Source organism: Oncorhynchus tshawytscha, linkage group LG10 (assembly GCF_018296145.1).
Source record: "Oncorhynchus tshawytscha isolate Ot180627B linkage group LG10, Otsh_v2.0, whole genome shotgun sequence".
NCBI lineage: Eukaryota > Metazoa > Chordata > Actinopteri > Salmoniformes > Salmonidae > Oncorhynchus > Oncorhynchus tshawytscha.
The window spans coordinates 9,837,015-9,860,476 of record NC_056438.1 but is presented as its reverse complement, the minus strand read 5'-3'; the positions used below and the strand labels follow the sequence as shown (position 1 = coordinate 9,860,476).

General features: G+C 45.3%; 1 protein-coding gene across 4 annotated transcripts in view; it reads right to left on the bottom strand.

The window, feature by feature from the left end:
- Positions 1–2,681: 2,681 nt before the first annotated feature.
- Positions 2,682–23,462, bottom strand: part of LOC112241344 (sodium/calcium exchanger 3-like) — a 93,010-nt gene continuing 72,229 nt past the window's right edge. Inside the window, exons 10-17 of one of the 4 annotated variants that reach the window (XR_006084426.1) lie at positions 13,920–14,026; positions 11,926–12,038; positions 11,226–11,261; positions 7,224–7,323; positions 6,723–6,884; positions 5,955–6,065; positions 3,702–4,953; positions 2,682–3,662 (exon numbers count right to left, since the gene is read on the bottom strand). Coding sequence is in view for 2 of the 4 variants with exons in the window: in XM_042329356.1 (XP_042185290.1) it covers positions 4,574–4,953; positions 5,955–6,065; positions 6,723–6,884; positions 7,224–7,323; positions 11,226–11,261; positions 11,926–12,038; positions 13,920–14,026 (1,009 nt within the window). In the remaining 2 variants the exon portion in view is untranslated. Of the gene's footprint in view, positions 4,954–5,954; positions 6,066–6,337; positions 6,885–7,223; positions 7,324–11,225; positions 11,262–11,925; positions 12,039–13,919; positions 14,027–23,462 lie in introns of all 4 variants that reach the window. The other 3 variants (XM_042329356.1, XR_006084427.1, XM_042329357.1) reach the window with 3 other exon arrangements.

Here is a 23,462-nt window from a genome sequence, read left to right as displayed (position 1 = left end):
CAGACACACACACAGACACACAGACACACACACAGACACACACACACGCACACACACAGACACAAACACTCGGACACAAACACACAGACACAAACACATACACAAACACAGACACACAGCCACACACAGACATACACAAACACACACAGACACAAACACACACACACACAGACACACAAACACATACAGACACAAACACACACAGACACAAAGACACAGACAGACACACACACACACACATAGACACAAACACACACAGACACACACAGACACACACAGACACAAACAGACACACAGACAGACCCACACGCTGCTCAGAAACACTTAAGATTATTTTTATAGTGAAATGTAGAGATACATCTGACTCAACTCGTCTCTCTCTCTCTCTCTCTCTCTCTTCTGTCTCTCTGTATCTCTGTCTCTCTCTCTCTGTGTCTCTGTCTTTCAGATTCCAAATTTAGAACTGAACAAAGTTATTATCATTGAGAATAAATTTCATTTTTCAATTCCTGACATGGAACTGGAATTGATTCCCCCAATCCTGGTTCTCTGCAGATGTGCTGGTCTGCTCTGGTCTGAGCAGGTCTGGGCTGGGCTGCTCTGGTCTGAGCAGGTCTGGTCTGAGCAGGTCTGGGCTGGGCTGCTCTGGTCTGAGCAGGTCTGGTCTGAGCAGGTCTGGGCTGGGCTGCTCTGGTCTGAGCAGGTCTCTGGTCTGGTCTGCTCTGGTCTGAGCTGCTCTGGTCTGAGCAGGTCTGGTCTGGGCTGAGCTGGTCTGGGCTCAGTTGGGCTGGGCTGAGCTGGTCTGAGTTGGTCTAGTCTAGTCTGGTCTGGTCTGGTACAGAATATCTAAGTAGCATCTCTTTTTAAACATCCAGACTGTTAAAACAATGTCAGTTGACTTGATATGAGGGTCCAGGCCAAAATATAACACAGCTACAAAACAATACAACACAGCTACAAAACCATACAACACCAACACAATACACTCATGGTTCCACCTTAAGGGTTCTATTCAATCAAATTCACACAGCGGTTGTTTTAACTCTGTCAGAGGTGGAACTGTGTTAGAGCTGTCAAATCCACAAGCGGCTCCCATGATTATACCTGAAGCGTACATTGCCATTGGCTGCACAGAGGCGCATTAAGACATATCCCATGCAGGCTTTTATTCAAGTTCGAACACTGGAATGTGAGATGTAATCTACACCTCGATTAGGCTGAGCGTCGTTAGGCTGAGCGTCATTAGGCTGAGCGTCGTTAGGCTGAGCGTCGCTAGGCTGAGCGTCGCTAGGCTGAGCGTCGTTAGGCTGAGCGTCGTTAGGCTGAGCGTCGTTAGGCTGAGCGTCGTTAGGCTGAGCGTCGCTAGGCTGAGCGTCGCTAGGCTGAGCGTCGTTAGGCTGAGCGTTGTTAGGCTGAGCGTCGTTAGGCTGAGCGTCGCTAGCCTGAGCGTCGTTAGGCTGAGCGTCGTTAGGCTGAGCGTCATTCCTACATTTTCTTGTTCTGAACTTCTAACTCGAGTGGGACGGGTGTGGCTTTGTGACAATGAACAAGAGCAGCTACTCACCGATTCGACATCTCCAACGCAGTTACACCTCCAAGACATCAGCGATGCGGGTGTCGGCTATCGCCGGTTAACCTGATTGAACCTTAGTCTAAACGTTTCTAACCTTGGCAGGGAATGTTGGTAGTCGTCAGATATTTTATGAAATATTTCCCCATTAAATTCCCCATGTTAACACTGATCTTCATAACTCCTTATTAGCTTTTTCAGAAGTCAGACTGAACTGTGATGTCATATTCACGGACGGACTACACTGTGATGTCATATTCAAGGGACTGACTGAGCTGTGATGTCATATTCAAGGGACTGACTGAGCTGTGATGGCATATTCAGGGACGGACTATACTGTGATGTCATATTCAAGGGACTGACTGAGCTGTGATGGCATATTCAGGGACGGACTACGCTGTGATGTCATATTCAAGGGACTGACTGAGCTGTGATGGCATATTCAGGGACGGACTACGCTGTGATGTCATATTCAAGGGACTGACTGAGCTGTGATGGCATATTCAGGGACGGACTACGCTGTGATGTCATATTCAAGGGACTGACTGAGCTGTGATGGCATATTCACGGACGGACTACACTGTGATGTCATATTCAAGGGACTGACTGAGCTGTGATGTCATGTTCAGAGGACGGAGCTGGGGTTTAATATTCAGTGGACAGGCTGTGTGTTGTATCACAGTGTGGTTGTATTAGCATGACAACATAGAGTTAGTTAGTTGGTTGGTTGGTTGGTTAGTTGGTCCTTGGTTTAGTTTAATGGCTGTACAACAGATAGAGGACGGGTGCATCCCAATAATATCTCCTTCCTCCTGAAGTGTACCCTCTATCCAACTCTATGGTTCACTACTTCTGAAAATCTAAAATCATTGGATCGGTGTAGGCATTTCCCACCATATTTCCAATACCAGTCATTTATATTCAAATCAGTGAAGGAAAGTGCACACTTTGGGAGGAAGGAGAGATCTGTGTGCGCCATAGAGTTGCACTAGAGAGCTCATCTAAAATATATTTTCCAGTGCACCCTCTATCCAACTCTATGGTCTCCTCTCATTGAGAATGAAACCAAGAGGGCATGGTACATAGTCTTTACACCAGCCTTATACATATCTATATTCAAATCTTGTTTATTTATTTATTCAGCATAAAACCCATAGTTTCTTTGTTTGTTTAGTTTTTAAGACAAACATCGGAAATGTCTCTTATACAACACACAGTTAGAAACAATTGACCAATCATCATCATCGTCATGATTATCCTCAAATTTCATTGGTCTAAATTAAGTTTGTCAGTTTGGTCCACCCTCCTTTCTGTTTCCGGTTACCTGATATCCTGTTTGGGCATTATGTCATTTCCTGCTTGGTTATAATGGTTGTAACCAGGGATGGAAATGAAGGATTTTGGGCACTGGGTCAGCCGGACTAGTAGACAAATATATTGATAGTCTGGGTCCAAAATCTACTCCACGCAATATTTGAAAAGACAAAATGTCACTACTCGGTGGGCTAGTTGGTCACATTTTCTACTAACAGGTTAGTTTAATCTTAGTTTTATATCCAACAATAGTGTTTTTTTTTTATAAGTATTTTAATATATTTCATATTCAACATTTTCTTTATTGCAAAGTTCAATTATTATCATTCCGTACAGTTCTCACATAATAATTATAGTCTTTTAATATCATCTTCTCTCTCATTCCAATGTTTTTAACATACTTCTTCATAATAATCATCGTTTTCATTATTTATTGTTTTCTTTACAATTTCGCAATAACAACATCTACACACCAACGCCGTCGAAAAGTGGGAGGGGCAAGGTCTTCCTTAAGGAGCAAGGTGACTTGGGATTGGCTCAACAGGAGCGAGGGTGGCGGGGAAAGGGGTGTGGTCTAACGTCCTCTACTAGCCTATCACTTCAAGACAATATTAAGACGTTTACAGTCTATTGGAGAATAAGGCTGGGCGGAGTGAGCGAGGGAAGGAAAGAGAGAGAGGAAGAGAGGAGGGTCGTAAAGCAGGGACAGAAAGGTTGATGTGTCTGATATGACCTCTACCTTTTGGATGTTAGAGGCTTTCACTGATATGACCTCTACCTTTTGGATGTTAGAGGCTTTCACTGATATGACCTCTACCTGTTGGATTAGAGGCTTTCACTGATATGACCTCTACCTGTTGGACAACAGCAGGGGATTTTAGAGGCTTTCACTGATATGGAGAATACTGACTCTAGTGTTAGATGGAGAATACTGACTCTAGTGTTAGATGGAGAATACTGACTCTAGTGTTAGATGGAGAATACTGACTCTAGTGTTAGATGGGGGATACTGACTCTAGTGTTAGATGGAGAATACTGACTCTAGTGTTAGATGGAGAATACTGACTCTAGTGTTAGATGGAGAATACTGACTCTAGTGTTAGATGGGGGATACTGACTCTAGTGTTAGATGGAGAATACTGACTCTAGTGTTAGATGGAGAATACTGACTCTAGTGTTAGATGGAGAATACTGACTCTAGTGTTAGATGGAGAATACTGACTCTAGTGTTAGATGGGGGATACTGACTCTAGTGTTAGATGGAGAATACTGACTCTAGTGTTAGATGGAGAATACTGACTCTAGTGTTAGATGGAGAATACTGACTCTAGTGTTAGATGGAGAATACTGACTCTAGTGTTAGATGGGGGAATGCTCTTTCCAACATGTCCTCTCTGCCTCCCTCCCTTCCCACTGGCGCAGACGTCAATTCAACATCTACTTTTCATTTACATTTGGCTGACAAAAAAATGTCCCTGTGACATTGGATTTAAGTTGCAAATCCAATCCGTTTCCCACGTTGAATAAACGTTGAATAAACGTCATTACGCTTCATTTTTGTTGTTGTTGAAACAACGTGGAAACAATGTTGATTCAACCAGTTTTTGCCGAGTTTCCTTTTGTTCCCTCCCTGTGTCTATTCCTCCTCTCTGTCTCCCCCAACCCGCCCCGCCATCTCTCTCTCTCTCTCTAGAACCCAGGTATGTGACAGTATGCCTCCAGTGATGACAGCAATATATAGATCAGCCACATGAAGAAGAAGACCAGTGATGTGATGATCTTGGTAGTCCTCGGCCCTCCGAGCTCCCCGCCTGCCACTGACGCTCGCCGTCGGTAGAGGAGGATCATCACGCATATGCACGCCATCACCGTGAAGAGCGTGACGGAGAACGCCAGCGAGCCCGGGTCGACACGAAACACCTGGCCTTTGGAGCGCCAGAACACGGCGGCGATGGTCCACGCCACTCCGATCCCAAGGAAGACGTTCACGGCGTTGCTACCGGTTACGTTGCCGATGGAGGCGTCGGCGTACTGGTCCTGGATGGCGGCCACCTTACTGGCAAAGGTGTCTGGGTAGTAGTGGAGAGAGGAGGGGGAGAGGGAGGGGGTAGTAGTGGAGAGAGGAGGGGGAGAGGGGGTAGTAGTGGAGAGAGGAGGGGAGAGGGAGGGGGTAGTAGTGGAGAGAGGAGGGGGAGAGGGAGGGGGTAGTAGTGGAGAGAGGAGGGGGAGAGGGAGGGGGTAGTAGTATAGAGAGGAGGGGGAGAGGGAGGGGGTAGTAGTGGAGAGAGGAGGGGGAGAGGGAGGGGGTAGTAGTGGAGAGAGGAGGGGGAGAGGGAGGGGGTAGTAGTGGAGAGAGGAGGGGGAGAGGGAGGGGAGAGAAGAAATAGCAGAAAGAAAAAGAGAAGAGAGGTGGGGATGAGGAGTGGGAAGGATGGGAGAAGGGGGGAGAAGGGGGGAGAAGGGGGGAGAAGGAAAGAGAGATGGATGGTGAAGAAAAGTGGGCAGAGGCAAATGAATGAAAAAGAGGGAGAGAGAAGACCAGATTAAATAAGGCAGGTGAGAGGAGACACACATACCAACTCCCCTAAGGCGGTCATAATTCTGCACGCGTACTCTGTCACACCTACAGCCCACAACACACACCTGGGTACGGAGGCACGAAGGTTACAGTGTAACATGTCATTACATCATCATGATTACACAATTAGGACAAACAGAGAGAACATAGAAGGAGAGAAAGGAAGTGTGTGTGTGTCTATGAGTGTGGGGGGCTGTGTGTGTGTGTGGGGGCTGTATGTGTGTGTGTGTGGGGGGGCTGTGTGTGTGTGTGTGTGTGTGTGTGGGGCTGTGTGTGTGTATGCGGGGCTGTGTGTGTGTGTGTGGGGGGGCTGTGTGTGTGGGGGGCTGTGTGTGTGTGTGTGTGTGTATGTGCGTGTGTGTGTGTGCATGTGCATGTGTATGTGTGTGTGTGTGTGTGTGTGTATATGTGTGTATATGTGTGTATATGTGTGTGTGTTGTGTGTGTGTGTGTGTGTGTGTGTGTGTGTGTGTGTGCGTGTGTGTAATCTACCTGGTACAGAGGTCCCTAGTGCTACAAACACCACGGCAGTGACAGAGTCCTTCAGACCCACAGTGCAGCCGAAGGCAGAGGCCAGGTCTCCTGTTACAGCCGTCAGAACTCCTAGCAGGGACACCGAATCAAAAACACATTACGACAGACAGTAAGATTCCTTCCTCACCAGCCCACAGTGGTAAACAACCTTTAATCGTTTGCTTCGCCACACGTGACCTTCTTCTCCCCTCCCCACACGCTTCCCATCTTAGTTGATAGTGGTATTTAAAGCTGACTTGACCAATCTTTGGTTACACATGAATTTCGTGTTACCTAATATTAAGGGATGGACAGCCCAGCCATTCCAGTACTCTGTAGGGTCAGGGGTCAGGGTTACCTACCGATGAGACTGATGGAGACGATGAAGCAGGCCCAGCCATTCCAGTACTCTGTAGGGTCAGGGGTCAGGGTTACCTACCGATGAGACTGATGGAGACGATGAAGCAGGCCCAGCCATTCCAGTACTCTGTAGGGTCAGGGGTCAGGGTTACCTACCGATGAGACTGATGGAGACGATGAAGCAGGCCCAGCCATTCCAGTACTCTGTAGGGTCAGGGGTCAGGGTTACCTACCGATGAGACTGATGGAGACGATGAAGCAGGCCCAGCCATTCCAGTACTCTGTAGGGTCAGGGGTCAGGGTTACCTACCGATGAGACTGATGGAGACGATGAAGCAGGCCCAGCCATTCCAGTACTCTGTAGGGTCAGGGGTCAGGGTTACCTACCGATGAGACTGATGGAGACGATGAAGCAGGCCCAGCCATTCCAGTACTCTGTCGGAGGGACAAAGGCAAACAGAACTTTCCAGAAGACGGTGAGGAAGTGCATGATGTAGTCAAAACAGGACGGGAGACGCTCTTCACCACTCTCCTCATCATCATCATCACCTGGAGAGAGACAGAGAGAGAGAGATGGAGACTTACTCTTTTTAAACTTGTGTGTTTAATGTGATTCACTTTGTCAATGTTAACATATATTATCCATGTCAATAAAGCCCCTTGAATGAAAATTGAAACGAATTGAGGGAGAGCGAGAGAGAAAGGGGAGAGAGAGAGAGGAAAGGGATAGATGCAGGGGGAGAGGGGAGAAGGTGATGGAGGGGACAGGGAGAACAGAGAGTTTGGGTTCTAATTCTGTTCAGTCGGTACGAAATGAATTCTGTAGACTGAAAGTGAAATGACGTGAACAGGATGTGACATCACGCAGAGAGGAAGCAAGGTAGGTACCTGCGCTGACAGTGACGGCAGAGACAAACTGCTCTCTCCAGCTGCAGCTTCCCACCACCAACGCAAGATTAGTCTTCTTGATCAGCTTATCTACTGTGTTCTACACACACAATAGAGACCCCCCCCACACACACACACAGTCAGTTAATACAATCACACACACACACACGGCTGAATCTTAACTTGAGATTAGAGAAATCTTGGAGCAAATCTGTCATTGGCATCAATGCATGATTCAGGGCTCTACGCAATCTGCAATTCAATGGTATTGTTCCCCACATTAGTGGAGACTGTTATTCGTGGTAAACGCCATGTGTCAGCTCCATCAGAAATGGTATTGTTCCCCACATTAGTGGAGACTGTTATTTGTGGTAAACGCCATGTGTCAGCTCCATCAGAAATGGTATTGTTCCCCACATTGGGGCGGCAGGGTAGCCTATCAGTCTCATCCAAATCCTTCTGTTCACCTGATTTAGAATTCCTCACAATCAAATGTAGACCGCATTATCTACCAAGAGAATTCTCTTCGATTATAATCACAGCCGTATATATCCCCCAAGCAGACACATCGATGGCTCTGAACGAACTTTATTTAACTCTCTGCAAACTGGAAACGATTTATCCGGAGGCTGCATTCATTGTAGCTGGGGATTTTAACAAGGCTAATCTGAAAACAAGACTCCCTAAATTTTATCAGCATATCGATTGCGCAACCAGGGGTGGAAAGACCCTGGATCATTGTTACTCTAACTTCCGCGACGCATATAAGGCCCTGCCCCGCCCCCTTTCGGAAAAGCTGACCACGACTCCATTTTGTTGATCCCTGCCTACAGACAGAAACTAAAACAAGAAGCTCCCACGCTGAGGTCTGTCCAACGCTGGTCCGACCAAGCTGACTCCACACTCCAAGACTGCTTCCATCACGTGGACTGGGAGATGTTTCGTATTGCGTCAGACAACAACATTGACGAATACGCTGATACGGTGTGCGAGTTCATTAGAACGTGCGTTGAAGATGTCGTTCCCATAGCAACGATTAAAACATTCCCTAACCAGAAACCGTGGATTGATGGCAGCATTCGTGTGAAACTGAAGGCACGAACCACTGCTTTTAATCAGGGCAAGGTGTCTGGTAACATGGCTGAATACAAACAGTGCAGCTATTCCCTCCGCAAGGCTATCAAACAAGCTAAGCGCCAGTACAGAGACAAAGTAGAATCTCAATTCAACGGCTCAGACACAAGAGGTATGTGGCAGGGTCTACAGTCAATCACGGACTACAGGAAGAAACCCAGCCCAGTCACGGACCAGGATGTCTTGCTCCCAGGCAGACTAAATAACTTTTTGCCCGCTTTGAGGACAATACAGTGCCACTGACACGGCCTGCAACGGAAACATGCGGTCTCTCCTTCACTGCAGCCGAAGTGAGTAAGACATTTAAACGTGTTAACCCTCGCAAGGCTGCAGGCCCAGACGGCATCCCCAGCCGCGCCCTCAGAGCATGCGCAGACCAGCTGGCCGGTGTGTTTACGGACATATTCAATCAATCCCTATACCAGTCTGCTGTTCCCACATGCTTCAAGAGGGCCACCATTGTTCCTGTTCCCAAGAAAGCTAAGGTAACTGAGCTAAACGACTACCGCCCGTAGCACTCACATCCGTCATCATGAAGTGCTTTGAGAGACTAGTCAAGGACCATATCACCTCCACCCTACCTGACACCCTTGACCCACTCCAATTTGCTTACCGCCCAAATAGGTCCACAGACGATGCAATCTCAACCACACTGCACACTGCCCTAACCCATCTGGACAAGAGGAATACCTATGTGAGAATGCTGTTCATCGACTACAGCTCGGCATTCAACACCATAGTACCCTCCAAGCTCGTCATCAAGCTCGAGACCCTGGGTCTCGACCCCGCCCTGTGCAACTGGGTACTGGACTTCCTGACGGGCCGCCCCCAGGTGGTGAGGGTAGGCAACAACATCTCCTCCCCGCTGATCCTCAACACTGGGGCCCCACAAGGGTGCGTTCTGAGCCCTCTCCTGTACTCCCTGTTCACCCACGACTGCGTGGCCATGCACGCCTCCAACTCAATCATCAAGTTTGCGGACGACACAACAGTGGTAGGCTTGATTACCAACAACGACGAGACGGCCTACAGGGGAGGTGAGGGCCCTCGGAGTGTGGTGTCAGGAAAATAACCTCACACTCAACGTCAACAAAACTAAGGAGATGATTGTGGACTTCAGGAAACAGCTTCAGGAAACAGCTTTCAGGAAACAACCAACAAGGTACAAATCTGTCGTTCTGCCCCTGAACAGGCAGTTAACCCACTGTTCCTAGGCCGTCATTGAAAATAAGAATTTGTTCTTAACTGACTTGCCCTAGTTAAATAAAGGTAAAATAAATAAATAAAAAACATTAGTGGAGACTGTATTCGCGGTAAACGCCATGTGTCGGCTCCATCAGAAATTACCATTTCTATCAGACAATCAAATCGAAGGTTATTGGTCACATACACGTGTTTAGCAGAGGTTATCGCGGGGTGCAGCGAAACGCTTGCAATCTGTAATGCGTCTTGCCATCCGGATTGAATAGAGCCCTCACGCCCGTGGGTCTCCACGGTAACGATTTACAGCAAGATCAAACAAAGAAAACGGAGGGTTTGATTCAATCGGATCCGCTTTAGTCAACATCTGCATAGCGGTTGTTTTGACGGTGTCGGAGGTGAAACTGAGTCAGAGCTGTCAAATTCACAAGCAGCTCCTGGAATTACACCTAAAGTGGACAACAATAATAACAATAATTGTTATTATTAATTTATATAGTAAAGTGTTATTTTTTCTCAAACACAATAAATAAAATGTATGTACAAACAATCCAAAACAACAATCCATGCTATATACTGGTATCACCAGATCCAGAGGAGAAATCCCATGCAGCCTTAACAAGACAGCCATTGGCTGCATTAAGAGAAATCCCATGATGCCTTGTTAACAAGACAGCCATTGGCTGCATTAAGACAAATCCCATGCAGCCTTAACAAGACAGCCATTGGCTGCATTAAGAGAAATCCCATGATGCCTCGTTAACAAGACAGCCATTGGCTGCATTAAGAGAAATCCCATGCAGCCTTAACAAGACAGCCATTGGCTGCATTAAGAGAAATCCCATGATGCCTTGTTAACAAGACAGCCATTGGCTGCATTAAGACAAATCCCATGCAGCCTTAACAAGACAGCCATTGGCTGCATTAAGAGAAATCCCATGATGCCTCGTTAACAAGACAGCCATTGGCTGCATTAAGAGAAATCCCATGATGCCTCGTTAACAAGACAGCCATTGGCTGCATTAAGAGAAATCCCATGATGCCTTGTTAACAAGACAGCCATTGGCTGCATTAAGAGAAATCCCATGATGCCTTGTTAACAAGACAGCCATTGGCTGCATTAAGAGAAATCCCATGATGCCTTGTTCACAGGACTGCCATTGGCTGCATTAAGAGAAATCACATGCAGCCTCGTTAACAAGCCCTAACACTGAAATGTCAGATATGATCTACACCTCCATTAGGCTGATAGAAATCCTCATTATTTAGTTTAAGGATTTTTTTTTCTTCAATTTGAGCGTAAATGTGTTAATATAGCCTACACTTTCTAGTTCTGAACTGTTATTATGAGTGGGGCGGGGCTATGTGACAACGATCTGGAGCTGCTCACCGATTTGACAGCTCCAACTCCGACACCCACAAATCATCTGCTACGCGGGTGTCTGCTATCGCCGGTTAAACGCTTGATCTGATCGAATACTAGGCCTGAGTTGATCTCAAGTTATGATTCAGCTTATATAGGCAATACAGTGAGGGAATGAGTTAGTAGTCATTTTTTAAATGTGCTTATTAAAGAGGTTTTACACACACACACACACACACCCATGCACTCGTGTACAGAAACACACAAGCATATTATTAATACAGAGACTGAAAGAGAGACTATACCTTCTTAGCTCTTCTCATAAGTGTATTCACCCCACACTACACACACACACACACACACACACACACACACACACAAATGATACACAAAATGAATACACAAAACATTCTAAAAGCTGTCTGAAGAACAGAAGATAAAACACAAAGGGTCTTGTCAACATTAGAAAAGGTTTACAAGTGAGAAAACGTTAGCTGTTCCCATTACATAACCTGGCACATTTAGCCTTACGTTAGCTGTTCCCATTACATAACCTGGCACATTTAGCCTTACGTTAGCTGTTACCATTACATAACCTGGCACATTTAGCCTTACGTTAGCTGTTCCCATTACATAACCTGGCACATTTAGCCTTACGTTAGCTGTTCCCATTACATAACCTGGCACATTTAGCCTTACGTTAGCTGTTCCCATTACATAACCTGGCACATTTAGCCTTATGCTAACCTGACAAGGTGGCAGTGATGATTTCCTTTAAGAAATCATGCATTCATCACGTGTAACTACGTCAATGATTTTAATTGGCCGATGCACATTTTGAGATGGATATTTGTTTAATTTTTAAAACTTTTTTCTTAAACTTTTTTTAATGTTCGCCGGTATAGACCCCAAAAAAATGCCCAAAACAAATGTACAAAACAAATGCCCAAAACATACCCCAAACATACTAAAAGAGGACTCAAATGAACACAGACACACAGATACCTTGAACTCGTAAGACTCTTCGATGACCACCTCTATCCGTGTGTTTTCTCCCAGACTGGGACAGCCCATCTTGGCCACCTCGTCATCCGTCGGCTTGTTCTCATTGGAGTCACCTAGGAAACGGGGGAATGACGGACAGGTCAGAAAATGTGAAGGAGGGCCAAGATGGGCTAACGGGATGAGTTCCCAGAAAGCTTTGTAGCTAACGTGGCTTTCAGAAAACCCATCCTCTGCTGTAAAATGTGTGTGTGTGTGTGTTCACTAGCTAGCATCACTATCGCTGCATAATTAAATCACACCAACCTGTTATCAATAGCGCCTAGACACAAGCTACGCTAACACAAAACTTGACACTGTTGGTGGTTATCATTAGCCTCCAGACACAAGCTAAGCAGTATGTCAAACAAAATCACGCTAACGCTACATATTATATTAATGAAACTCTACCCGAGGCTGGTGGCTTTTCATGTTGAACATGAAACATATGGAGTCTTATTCACGACATACTAGAAAAATGAGAGAGAATCATTCCGGTCATATCTCAACACAACGTATAATTTCAGTCATATGTGATTTGTTTCAGGAAACTAGGCGTGTGTCGCGGGTCACTACTTTACAGGAGAGTCATTTGAATATAAACTTTTTCTTATCAAAATGTGAACATTAATTTGCCTTAATAACAAACATGTATGCCATCTGTAAATACACATTAAATGGTTAAATTACGAGCCCAGTTGGTTTAGCTCAGAAAAAGACAGCAACCTTTCCGTTAGCCATGATTGGCTAAGATAATGAGTGGGCTGGACTTGCCGAGATATGAGTTTGGATTGGTCTGCCATTTAGCATGCTTCTGTCTATTTGAGCTGGTCAGTATGTCTAGGTAATCCTGTCTAACGCAGCTTTTAATGTTTTTTTTATTGCGTAGTAAAACTGCATAAACCTAAAGTCAAGTTAAAGTGTACTGCTAGCTAAAGTGTACTGCTAGCTAAAGTGTACTGCTAGCTAACGTTACGTGTATGCTCTCCACTTTCTGGAGGACCGAGTTTTGAAATCAGTGGAATTCGAGTATGACAGCTAAGGAGATGGAGAAAATACCTGTCTCCGGATTACATCTTCAAACTAAGGGCAACCGTGGCATCCGTGAGGGAGACATGTCCATCCATGATGTATACGGGTAAGATAGTCTAGCTAGCTACATTTTTAGACATGACACGTTTCTAATTTTGACAGAAAGTGGTTTCACTTCAAGGTGTACTGTTAGCTAGCTATTGTTAGCTGGCTAGCTCACTAGCTAACGTTATGTATATGATCTTATTCCTTGTATCTTGTAGACACATTTGCTTAACTAGTTATAGCCTAATGCTTAACCCTAAAACTAACCCTGCCTCCTAACCCTAAAACAAATTCTAACCCTAAACTGCCTAGAAATAGCTTTTGACCTTGTGGGGACCAACAAAAGGTCACCAGTTGGTCAAATGTTTGTTTGTTTACTGTTCTTGTGGGGACTTCTGGTCCACAAGAATAGTTAAACACGTCAACGAACACACACATACACATTTTAAATCGTTTATTTGAATGCACCAATCAAATTTACAAAAAAAAGGATCCAAACATTTCAAGGGTCCCTGTTTGCACGGCCCTCCAGGGTACAGAAAGCACCTCCTTCTCCAAACAGCTAGGCTGCCCACGACAGCTGAAACAGAGCAGCAGCTAGCCAATTTCTTTGCCCTAGTTTTTTTTTAGGCCCACAATCTGTGTACATGGCTGAGACTGCCAACTATCAGTGCCACCAGCTTGCACCTACTGTACACCCGAGGCTGTCCAAGTGTGCCACAAGGGGCTGGTTCTTAAGCAGCTTCTCGACACAGACACACAGACACACAGACACACAGACACACAGACAGACAGACAGACAGACAGACAGACGCAATCACACACACACACACCCGCAGTCACACACATACTCACACAGTCACACACGCACTCACACACACCGTGTTTTTGGCCAGCATCCAGAAGTAGCGGTTCCCCCAGCTCCATTGTGAAGGTCTTGTTCTTTTCATAAAGCTCATCATCAATAATCTTCACCTCGATTATCTTCCTGAAGACAGAGAGGAAGAGAGAGAGAGAGAGATGAGGAGGAGAGACAGAGAAGAGGAGAGAGAGAGAGATGAGGAGGAGAGACAGAGAAGAGGAGAGAGAGAGAGAGAGATGAGGAGGAGAGAGAGAAGAGGAGAGAGAGAGAGAGATGAGGAGGAGAGACAGAGAAGATGAGAGAGAGATGAGGAGGAGAGACAGAGAAGATGAGAGAGAGATGAGGAGGAGAGACAGAGAAGAGGAGAGAGAGCGAGAGATGAGGAGGAGAGACAGAGAAGAGGAGAGAGAGAGACGGGGTATAAGGAGGAAAAGAAGAGAGAGAGGAGGAAAAGGAGGAGAAGGAGGAGGAGAGAAGGTGACTTTAGTGACACTATTAAACTGACATCCCCATTAAAACCATAAAATCCCCATTAAAACCATAAAATCTCAATTAAAAACCATAAAATCACAATTAATACCATAAAATCACCATGGAAACCATAAAATCACCATTAAAACCAAACCATACAATCCCTAATAAAACCACAGCAACACTTGAAAAGATTAAACACGCAATGCTCAGAGGGGAAGAGGAGAGAACGAGAGGAAACACACACACACACACACACACACACACACACACACACACACACACACGCTGTGTGGTTATGACTAGCTGCCATATTGAGGGTTAGAGGTCTGGCTCAGCGCTGAACGTTCTCACTACTGATAATTCACTGACTGACCCTTGCTGTGGGGGCATATTATATATACACTGTCACGTATATTATATATACACTGTCACGTATATTGTATGCACTATCACACATTATCACATATATTATATACACTATTATATATTATATATACACTATCACATATATTATATAAACACTGTCACACATTATCACATATATTATATATACACTATCACATATATTATATATACACTATCACAAACTATCACATATATTACATATACACTATCACTTATATTATATATACACTATCACACACAATCGCATATATTATATATACACTATCACATACTATCACATATATTATATATACACTATCACATACTATCACATATATTATATATACACTATCACATACTATCACATATATTATATATACACTATCACATATATTATATATATACTATCACAAACTATCACATATATTATATATTCACTATCACAAACTATCACATATATTACATATACACTATCACTTATATTATATATATACTATCACAAACTATCACATATATTATATATACACTATCACACACAATCACATATATTATATATACACTATCACGTATATTATATATACACTATCACATATAATCACATATATTATATATACACTATCACATATAATCACATATATTATATATACACTATCACATATAATCACATATTATATATACACTATCACATATAATCACATATATTATATATACACTATCACATATAATCACATATTATATATACACTATCACATACTATCACATATATTATATATACACTAAAACACATAATCACATATATTATATACACTATCACATATAATCACATATATTATATATACACTATCACATACTATCACATATATTATATATACACTATCACATACTATCACATATATTATATATACACTATCACATACTATCACATATATTATATATACACTATCACATACTATCACATATATTATATATACACTATCTCTCTCTGTCTCTTTCGCTCTCTCCGTGTGTCTCTCTCTCTCTGTCTGTTTTTATCACTATATCTCTCTCTCTTTTTCACCATATCTTTCTCTCTTCCATCTCTCTTCTCCATCTCTCCATCACTCCTCTCCCCCTCTCCCTCTACCTCTCCCCCTTCTCCTCCTCTTTTCTCTTATCTTTTTTTCTCCCTCCTCCTTCTCCTATCCTCTTCCTCCTCTCCTCCCTCTCCCTTTCCCCCTTCTCCTCACTCCCCTCTCCCTCTCCTATCCTCTTCCTCCTCTCCTCCCTCTCCCTTTCCCCCTTCTTCTCACTTCCCCTCTCCCTCTACCTCTCCCCTTTCTCCTCACTTCCCCTCTCCCTCTCCTATCCTCTTCCTCCTCTCCTCCCTCTCCCTTTCCCCCTTCTCCTCACTCCCCTCTCCCTCTCCTATCCTCTTCCTCCTCTCCTCCCTCTCCCTTTCCCCCTTCTTCTCACTTCCCCTCTCCCTCTACCTCTCCCCTTTCTCCTCACTCCCCTCTCCCTCTCCTATCCTCTTCCTCCTCTCCTCCCTCTCCCTTTCCCCCTTCTTCTCACTTCCCCTCTCCCTCTACCTCTCCCCTTTCTCCTCACTTCCCCTCTCCCTCTACCTCTCCCCTTTCTCCTCACTTCCCCTCTCCCTCTACCTCTCCCCCTTCTTCTCACTTCCCCTCTCCCTCTACCTCTCCCCTTTCTCCTCACTTCCCCTCTCCCTCTCCCTCTCCCCTTTCTCCTCACTTCCCCTCTCCCTCTCCCTCTCCCCTTTCTCCTCACTTCCCCTCTCCCTCTACCTCTCCCCTTTCTCCTCACTTCCCCTCTCCCTCTACCTCTCCCCTTTCTCCTCACTTCCCCTCTCCCTCTACCTCTCCCCTTTCTCCTCACTTCCCTTCTCCCTCTACCTCTCCCCTTTCTCCTCACTTCCCCTCTCCCTCTCCCTCTCCCCTTTCTCCTCACTTCCCCTCTCCCTCTACCTCTCCCCTTTCTCCTCACTTCCCCTCTCCCTCTACCTCTCCCCTTTCTCCTCACTTCCCTTCTCCCTCTACCTCTCCCCTTTCTCCTCACTTCCCCTCTCCCTCTACCTCTCCCCTTTCTCCTCACTTCCCTTCTCCCTCTACCTCTCCCCTTTCTCCTCACTTCCCCTCTCCCTCTACCTCTCCCCTTTCTCCTCACTTCCCCTCTCCCTCTACCTCTCCCCTTTCTCCTCACTTCCCCTCTCCCTCTACCTCTCCTCTCCAGTTGTTTATGACTGGGTTCCAGAGGATCGGTTAAAGTTCTTGTTCTCCTGATTTGTCCTCTTGTTCCAGCTAATGACATCATGACCCCCGTTGCCGTGGCAGCATGCCAAACAGCCACTACACAGAGTATACCTACAAGCACAAAGCACTCATACTTACATGATAGAGACGGCAAGGAGGGAGAATAGAGACACAGACAGAGAACGGGAGGTAGAGATCGAAAAGACAGGAATAAAAGAGGGAATGTTCATAAATAATAGAAGAAGAGAAAGACAGGAAATAAATTAAAGATAGAAAGTGTTTTATAATGTTAATTAACATTTAATTTTTTTAACCTTTATTTAACTAGACAAGTCAGTTAAAAACATTTTTTTATTATTTACAATTATGGCCCCGCCGATGCTGGGCCATTTGTACGCTGCCCTATGGGACCCCCAATCACAGCCGGTTGTGATACAGCCTGGAATCGAACCAGGGTCTGTAATGACGCCTCTAGCACTTAGATGCAGTGTCTTAGACCGCTGTGCCACTCGGTAGACCTACATGATTTAGTGTGTTAGAATGCCCTCAGTGAACGAGAGAAAGACAGAAAATAAATAAAAGAGAGAAAGTGTTTTTATACTGTTTGATTTAGTGTGTTAGAAACAGGAAGTGAGAGAGGTGTGTTTTCATTACTGGGATGCATCAGCCACAAACTTCTCATTCTACTGAGTGTCTGAGATTTATACACACACACTAAACACAACCCCCTCGCCTGCTCTCCAGTCCTCGCACTAAATCTCACACACACCCTGGAACACACACACACACACACACACCAGCCCGGAACACATACACACAACCCCGGAACACACACACACAACCCCGGAACACACACACAACCCCGGAACACAAACACACACAAACACGGAACACACACACAACCCCGGAACACACACACACCAGCCCGGAACACACACACAACCCCGGAACACACACACACAACCCCGGAACACACACACACAACCCCGAACACACACACAACTCCGGAACACACACACACAACCCCGGAACACACACACGTCAGCTCTGAGCCAGAAAACGGACATTGTTAGGGAGAGACTGTCCCAGCCAAGCACGGTAGCTAATGACATTATATACTACAACATGAAATAAAGAAAAAAGATAGAGAATCCCTTTAAACTTTCATGAGTTTATAGGAGAAGGCGCTTAACGTGAAGTGTGGTCTAGACTAGAGACTGATGAAGTTACACTTAGCTATAACAGAGAGAGAGAGATGGACAGAGATAAAGAGAGAAGAGAGAGAGAGAGAGAGAGAGAGAGAGAGAGAGAGAGAGAGAGAAAGAGATGAGCAGAGAGAGAGAGAAAGAAAGAGAGAGAGATGAGCAGAGAGAGAGATGGACAGAAAGAGAGAGAGAGAGAAATATAGAGAGAGATGAGCAGAGAGAGAGAGAGAGAGAGAGAAATAGAGAGAGAGATGAGCAGAGAGAGAGAGAGAGAGAGAGATAAAGAGAGAGAGAGAAAGAGAGAGAAAGACAGAGAGAGAGAGAGAGAGAGAGAGAGAGAGAGAGAGAGAGAGAGAGAAAGAGAGAGAGAGATGAGCAGAGAGAGAGAGATGGACAGAGAGAAAGAGAGAGAGAGAGAAAGTTTCCCTTTTGTTTATTAACTACTTCACTTGCTTTGGCAATGTTTACATATGTTTCCCATGCCAATAAATCCCTTAAATTGAAATTGAGAGAGAGTGAGAGAAAGAAAGAGAGAGAGAGAGACAGAGAGAGAGAGAGAGACAAAGACAGAGAGATAAAGCGAGAGAGAGACAGAGAGACAGAGAGAGAGAAAAAGAGAGCGAGAGAGAAAGAAAGAAAGAGATTCCATCTCTCTCTCTCTCTCTCCATCTCTAGAGAGAGAGAGAGATGGAATCTAGTAAACACACAGTGTAGGGTCAAGACCTATGGTGTCGTAACAGCAGGTTATTGTGCTGTAGAAGAAAGAGGGAGATAGAGGAGCACAGACACAAGCGAAGCTGACCTTTGATCTCTAGAACACACAAACACACGCATGTAATGTAATTCATAGGAGAGAGCAGTACAAAATCAGGCATCAGGCCGTGTGATGTACATGTCTCCTTATGACATCATCAGACTGTTATATCAGGATGTTTACTGTGTCTATCATTAGACTGTTATATCAGGATGTTTACTGTGTCTATCATTAGACTGTTATATCAGGATGTTTACTGTGTCTATCATCAGACTGTTATATCAGGATGTTTACTGTGTCTATCATCACACTGTTATATCAGGATGTTTACTGTGTCTATCATCACACTGTTATATCAGGATGTTTACTGTGTCTATCATCACACTGTTATATCAGGATGTTTACTGTGTCAAACCTTGTTCACCTCCCTGCGTCAGGGCAGTAGTCTGTACATGAGTAGTACTCTCCTTGTTCACCTCCCTGTTTCAGGGCAGTAGTCTGTAGTAGTACTCTCCTTGTTCACCTCCCTGCGTCAGGGCAGTAGTCTGTAGTAGTACTCTCCTTGTTCACCTCCCTGCGTCAGGGCAGTAGTCTGTAGTAGTACTCTCCTTGTTCACCTCCCTGCGTCAGGGCAGTAGTCTGTACATGAGTAGTACTCTCCTTGTTCACCTCCCTGCGTCAGGGCAGTAGTCTGTAGTAGTACTCTCCTTGTTCACCTCCCTGCGTCAGGGCAGTAGTCTGTACATGAGTAGTACTCTCCTTTGGTTAGCAGTAAAGAAGGGCAGATATGGGGTGACAGTCGCCCGACTAAGAGAGGGCCTCTCCGAATTACACACATCTTTAATACCAGCATACAGAAGGCTGTGAGGCGTGACCAGCAACAGCTAACAAACATTCCCCTGAAATCACACAACGGTAACCACCAGAACAACACACAAACCTCTCTGAAACCATACAACCACCTGATTGAAGTGAGAGGATGGGGGGGCTAGAGAGAGAGAGAGAGAGAGAGGAAGGAGGGTGACCTACCCCAGAGAGAGAGAGAGGAAGGAGGGTGACCTACCCCAGAGAGAGAAAGGAAGGAGGGTGACCTACCCCAGAGAGAGAAAGGAAGGAGGGTGACCTACCCCAGAGAGAGAAAGGAAGGAGGGTGACCTACCCCAGAGAGAGAGAGGAAGGAGGGTGACCTACCCCAGAGAGAGAAAGGAAGGAGGGTGACCTACCCCAGAGAGAGAAAGGAAGGAGAGTGACCTACCCCAGAGAGAGAAAGGAAGGAGGGTGACCTACCCCAGAGAGAGAAGAGGAAGGAGGGTGACCTACCCCAGAGAGAGAGAGGAAGGAGGGTGACCTACCCCAGAGAGAGAGAGATGGAGAGTGACCTACCCCAGAGAGAGAAAGGAAGGAGGGTGACCTACCCCAGAGAGAGAGAGGAAGGAGGGTGACCTACCCCAGAGAGAGAAAGGAAGGAGGGTGACCTACCCCAGAGAGAGAGAGGAAGGAGGGTGACCTACCCCAGAGAGAGAAAGGAAGGAGGGTGACCTACCCCAGAGAGAGAGAGATGGAGAGTGACCTACCCCAGAGAAGAAAGGAAGGAGGGTGACCTACCCCAGAGAGAGAAAGGAAGGAGGGTGACCTACCCCAAGAGAAAAGGAAGGAGGGTGACCTACCCCAGAGAGAGAAGGAAGGAGGGTGACCTACCCCAGAGAGAGAAAGGAAGGAGGGTGACCTACCCCAGAGAGAGAAGGAAGGAGGGTGACCTACCCCAGAGAGAGAAAGGAAGGAGGGTGACCTACCCCAGAGAGAGAAAGGAAGGAGGGTGACCTACCCCAGAGAGAGAGAGGAAGGAGGGTGACCTACCCCAGAGAGAGAGAGGAAGGAGGGTGACCTACCCCAGAGAGAGAGAGGAAGGAGGGTGACCTACCCCCAGAGAGAGAGAGGAAGGAGGGTGACCTACCCCAGAGAGAGAAAGGAAGGAGGGTGACCTACCCCAGAGAGAGAGAGGAAGGAGGGTGACCTACCCCAGAGAGAGAGAGGAAGGAGGGTGACCTACCCCAGAGAGAGAAAGGAAGGAGGGTGACCTACCCCAGAGAGAGAGAGATGGAGAGAGAGAAAAAGAGAGCGAGAGAGAAAGAAAGAAAGAGTTCAAACTGAAAAAATAACTTGTACTGACAGAAAAAGATGTGTTCCTTTGCGCAATATATATCCCCCCTCAGAATCCCCATATTACTCAGAGGAGATCTCCCCCACCCTCAGAATCCCCATATTACTCAGAGGAGATCTCCCCACCCTCAGAATCCCCATATTACTCAGAGGAGATCTCCCCCACCCTCAGAATCCCCATATTACTCAGAGGAGATCTCCCCCACCCTCAGAATCCCCATATTACTCAGAGGAGATCTCCCCCACCCTTGAGGAAGAGAAGTGCCATCTCCAGGCCCAGGGAAATGTGCTCATCTGTGGGGACACAAATGCGCGCACAGGAACACTACCTGATCTAACGAGCACATGAGGGGACAGCTTGATTACAGGCCACAGTGTCTCTAACTGCCTTAATCTCCCCCATAGAAACAATAGGGACAGCTTGATTACAGGCCATACTGTCTCTAACTGTCTTCATCTCCACCATAGAAACAACAGTGACAGCAACATCAACAAAATGGAAGGAATCTGTTGCAGCTCTGTAGAAGCCTGGGTCTGTACTTTGTCAATGGTAGGTTACGGGGGGGACTCTTTGGGGAGATTCACCTACTGCTCACCTCTTGGCCACAGTACAGTAGACTATATGATCACAGACATGAACCCTTTCTCTCTCAGCTCATTCACTGTCAAGTCACTAACACCTCTGTCTGATCACAGCCAAATTACGTTGTTCCTCAATAGAACAGACATGGAAACAACCAGACTTTCACAGCCCAGTAATCTGTACAACATCAGACATTCACAGTCCAGTAATCTGTACAACATCAGACATTCACAGCCCAGTAATCTGTACAACATCAGACATTCACAGCCCAGTCAGCTGTACAACATCAGACATTCACAGCCCAGTAATCTGTACAACATCAGACATTCACAGCCCAGTCAGCTGTACAACATCAGACATTCACAGCCCAGTAATCTGTACAACATCAGACATTCACAGCCCAGTCAGCTGTACAACATCAGACATTCACAGCCCAGTAATCTGTACAACATCAGACATTCACAGTCCAATAATCTGTACAACATCAGACATTCACAGCCCAGTCAGCTGTACAACATCAGACATTCACAGTCCAGTACAACATCAGACATTCACAGTCCAGTACAACATCAGACATTCACAGCCCAGTAATCTGTACAACATCAGACATTCACAGCCCAGTAATCTGTACAACATCAGACATTCACAGCCCAGTAATCTGTACAACATCAGACATTCACAGTCCAGTCAGCTGTACAACATCAGACATTCACAGCCCAGTAATCTGTACAACATCAGACATTCACAGTCCAGTCAGCTGTACAACATCAGACATTCACAGCCCAGTAATCTGTACAACATCACACATTCACAGTCCAGTAATCTGTACAACATCAGACATTCACAGTCCAGTACAACATCAGACATTCACAGTCCAGTACAACATCAGACATTCACAGTCCAGTCAGCTGTACAACATCAGACATTCACAGCCCAGTAATCTGTACAACATCAGACATTCACAGTCCAGTCAGCTGTACAACATCAGACATTCACAGCCCAGTAATCTGTACAACATCACACATTCACAGCCCAGTAATCTGTACAACATCAGACATTCATACAGATGGGCCCAAAACAGCACAGAAGATACCAGAAAGCAACCAGTAACCAAAATATCCAAACACTCTTAGATAACTTTCTGGATACCATATTCACTCACAGTGAAGAAGGCATCAATCTAGCAGTAAAAAACATCAACTATATATTCAGGCAAACGGCAAAAGAAGCACAACTGAAATTGAAAAGAAACAAATAAAAAAAGACCACAGATGACGACTGGTTTGATGCAGATTGTAGAATTATAAGGAAAAAACTTAGAACACTATTTAACCAAAAGCACAGAGACCCAAATAATGGTGAATTATTCCTTCATTACTGTGAGACTTTAAAACTCTATAAACGTAACACTCAGAACCAAATAAAGCCCAGTACGTTTAAAACTCTATAAACTCTTCACTCAGAACCAAAAAGCACAGTACAACTGCAAGTAGCTGACACTAATTGAGGAGTCCATAAACACACAACTTCTGGCAAAATTTGAAAAAAACTTTAAAAAATCTAAACGAGGAATTAGCAATACAAAATGATGACATATGGACAACCCATTTTAAAACACTGGACAACCCATTTTAAAACACTGGACAACCCATTTTAAAACACTGGACAACCCATTTTAAAACACTGGACAACCCATTTTAAAACACTGGACAACCCATTTTAAAACACTGGACAACCCATTTTAAAACACTGG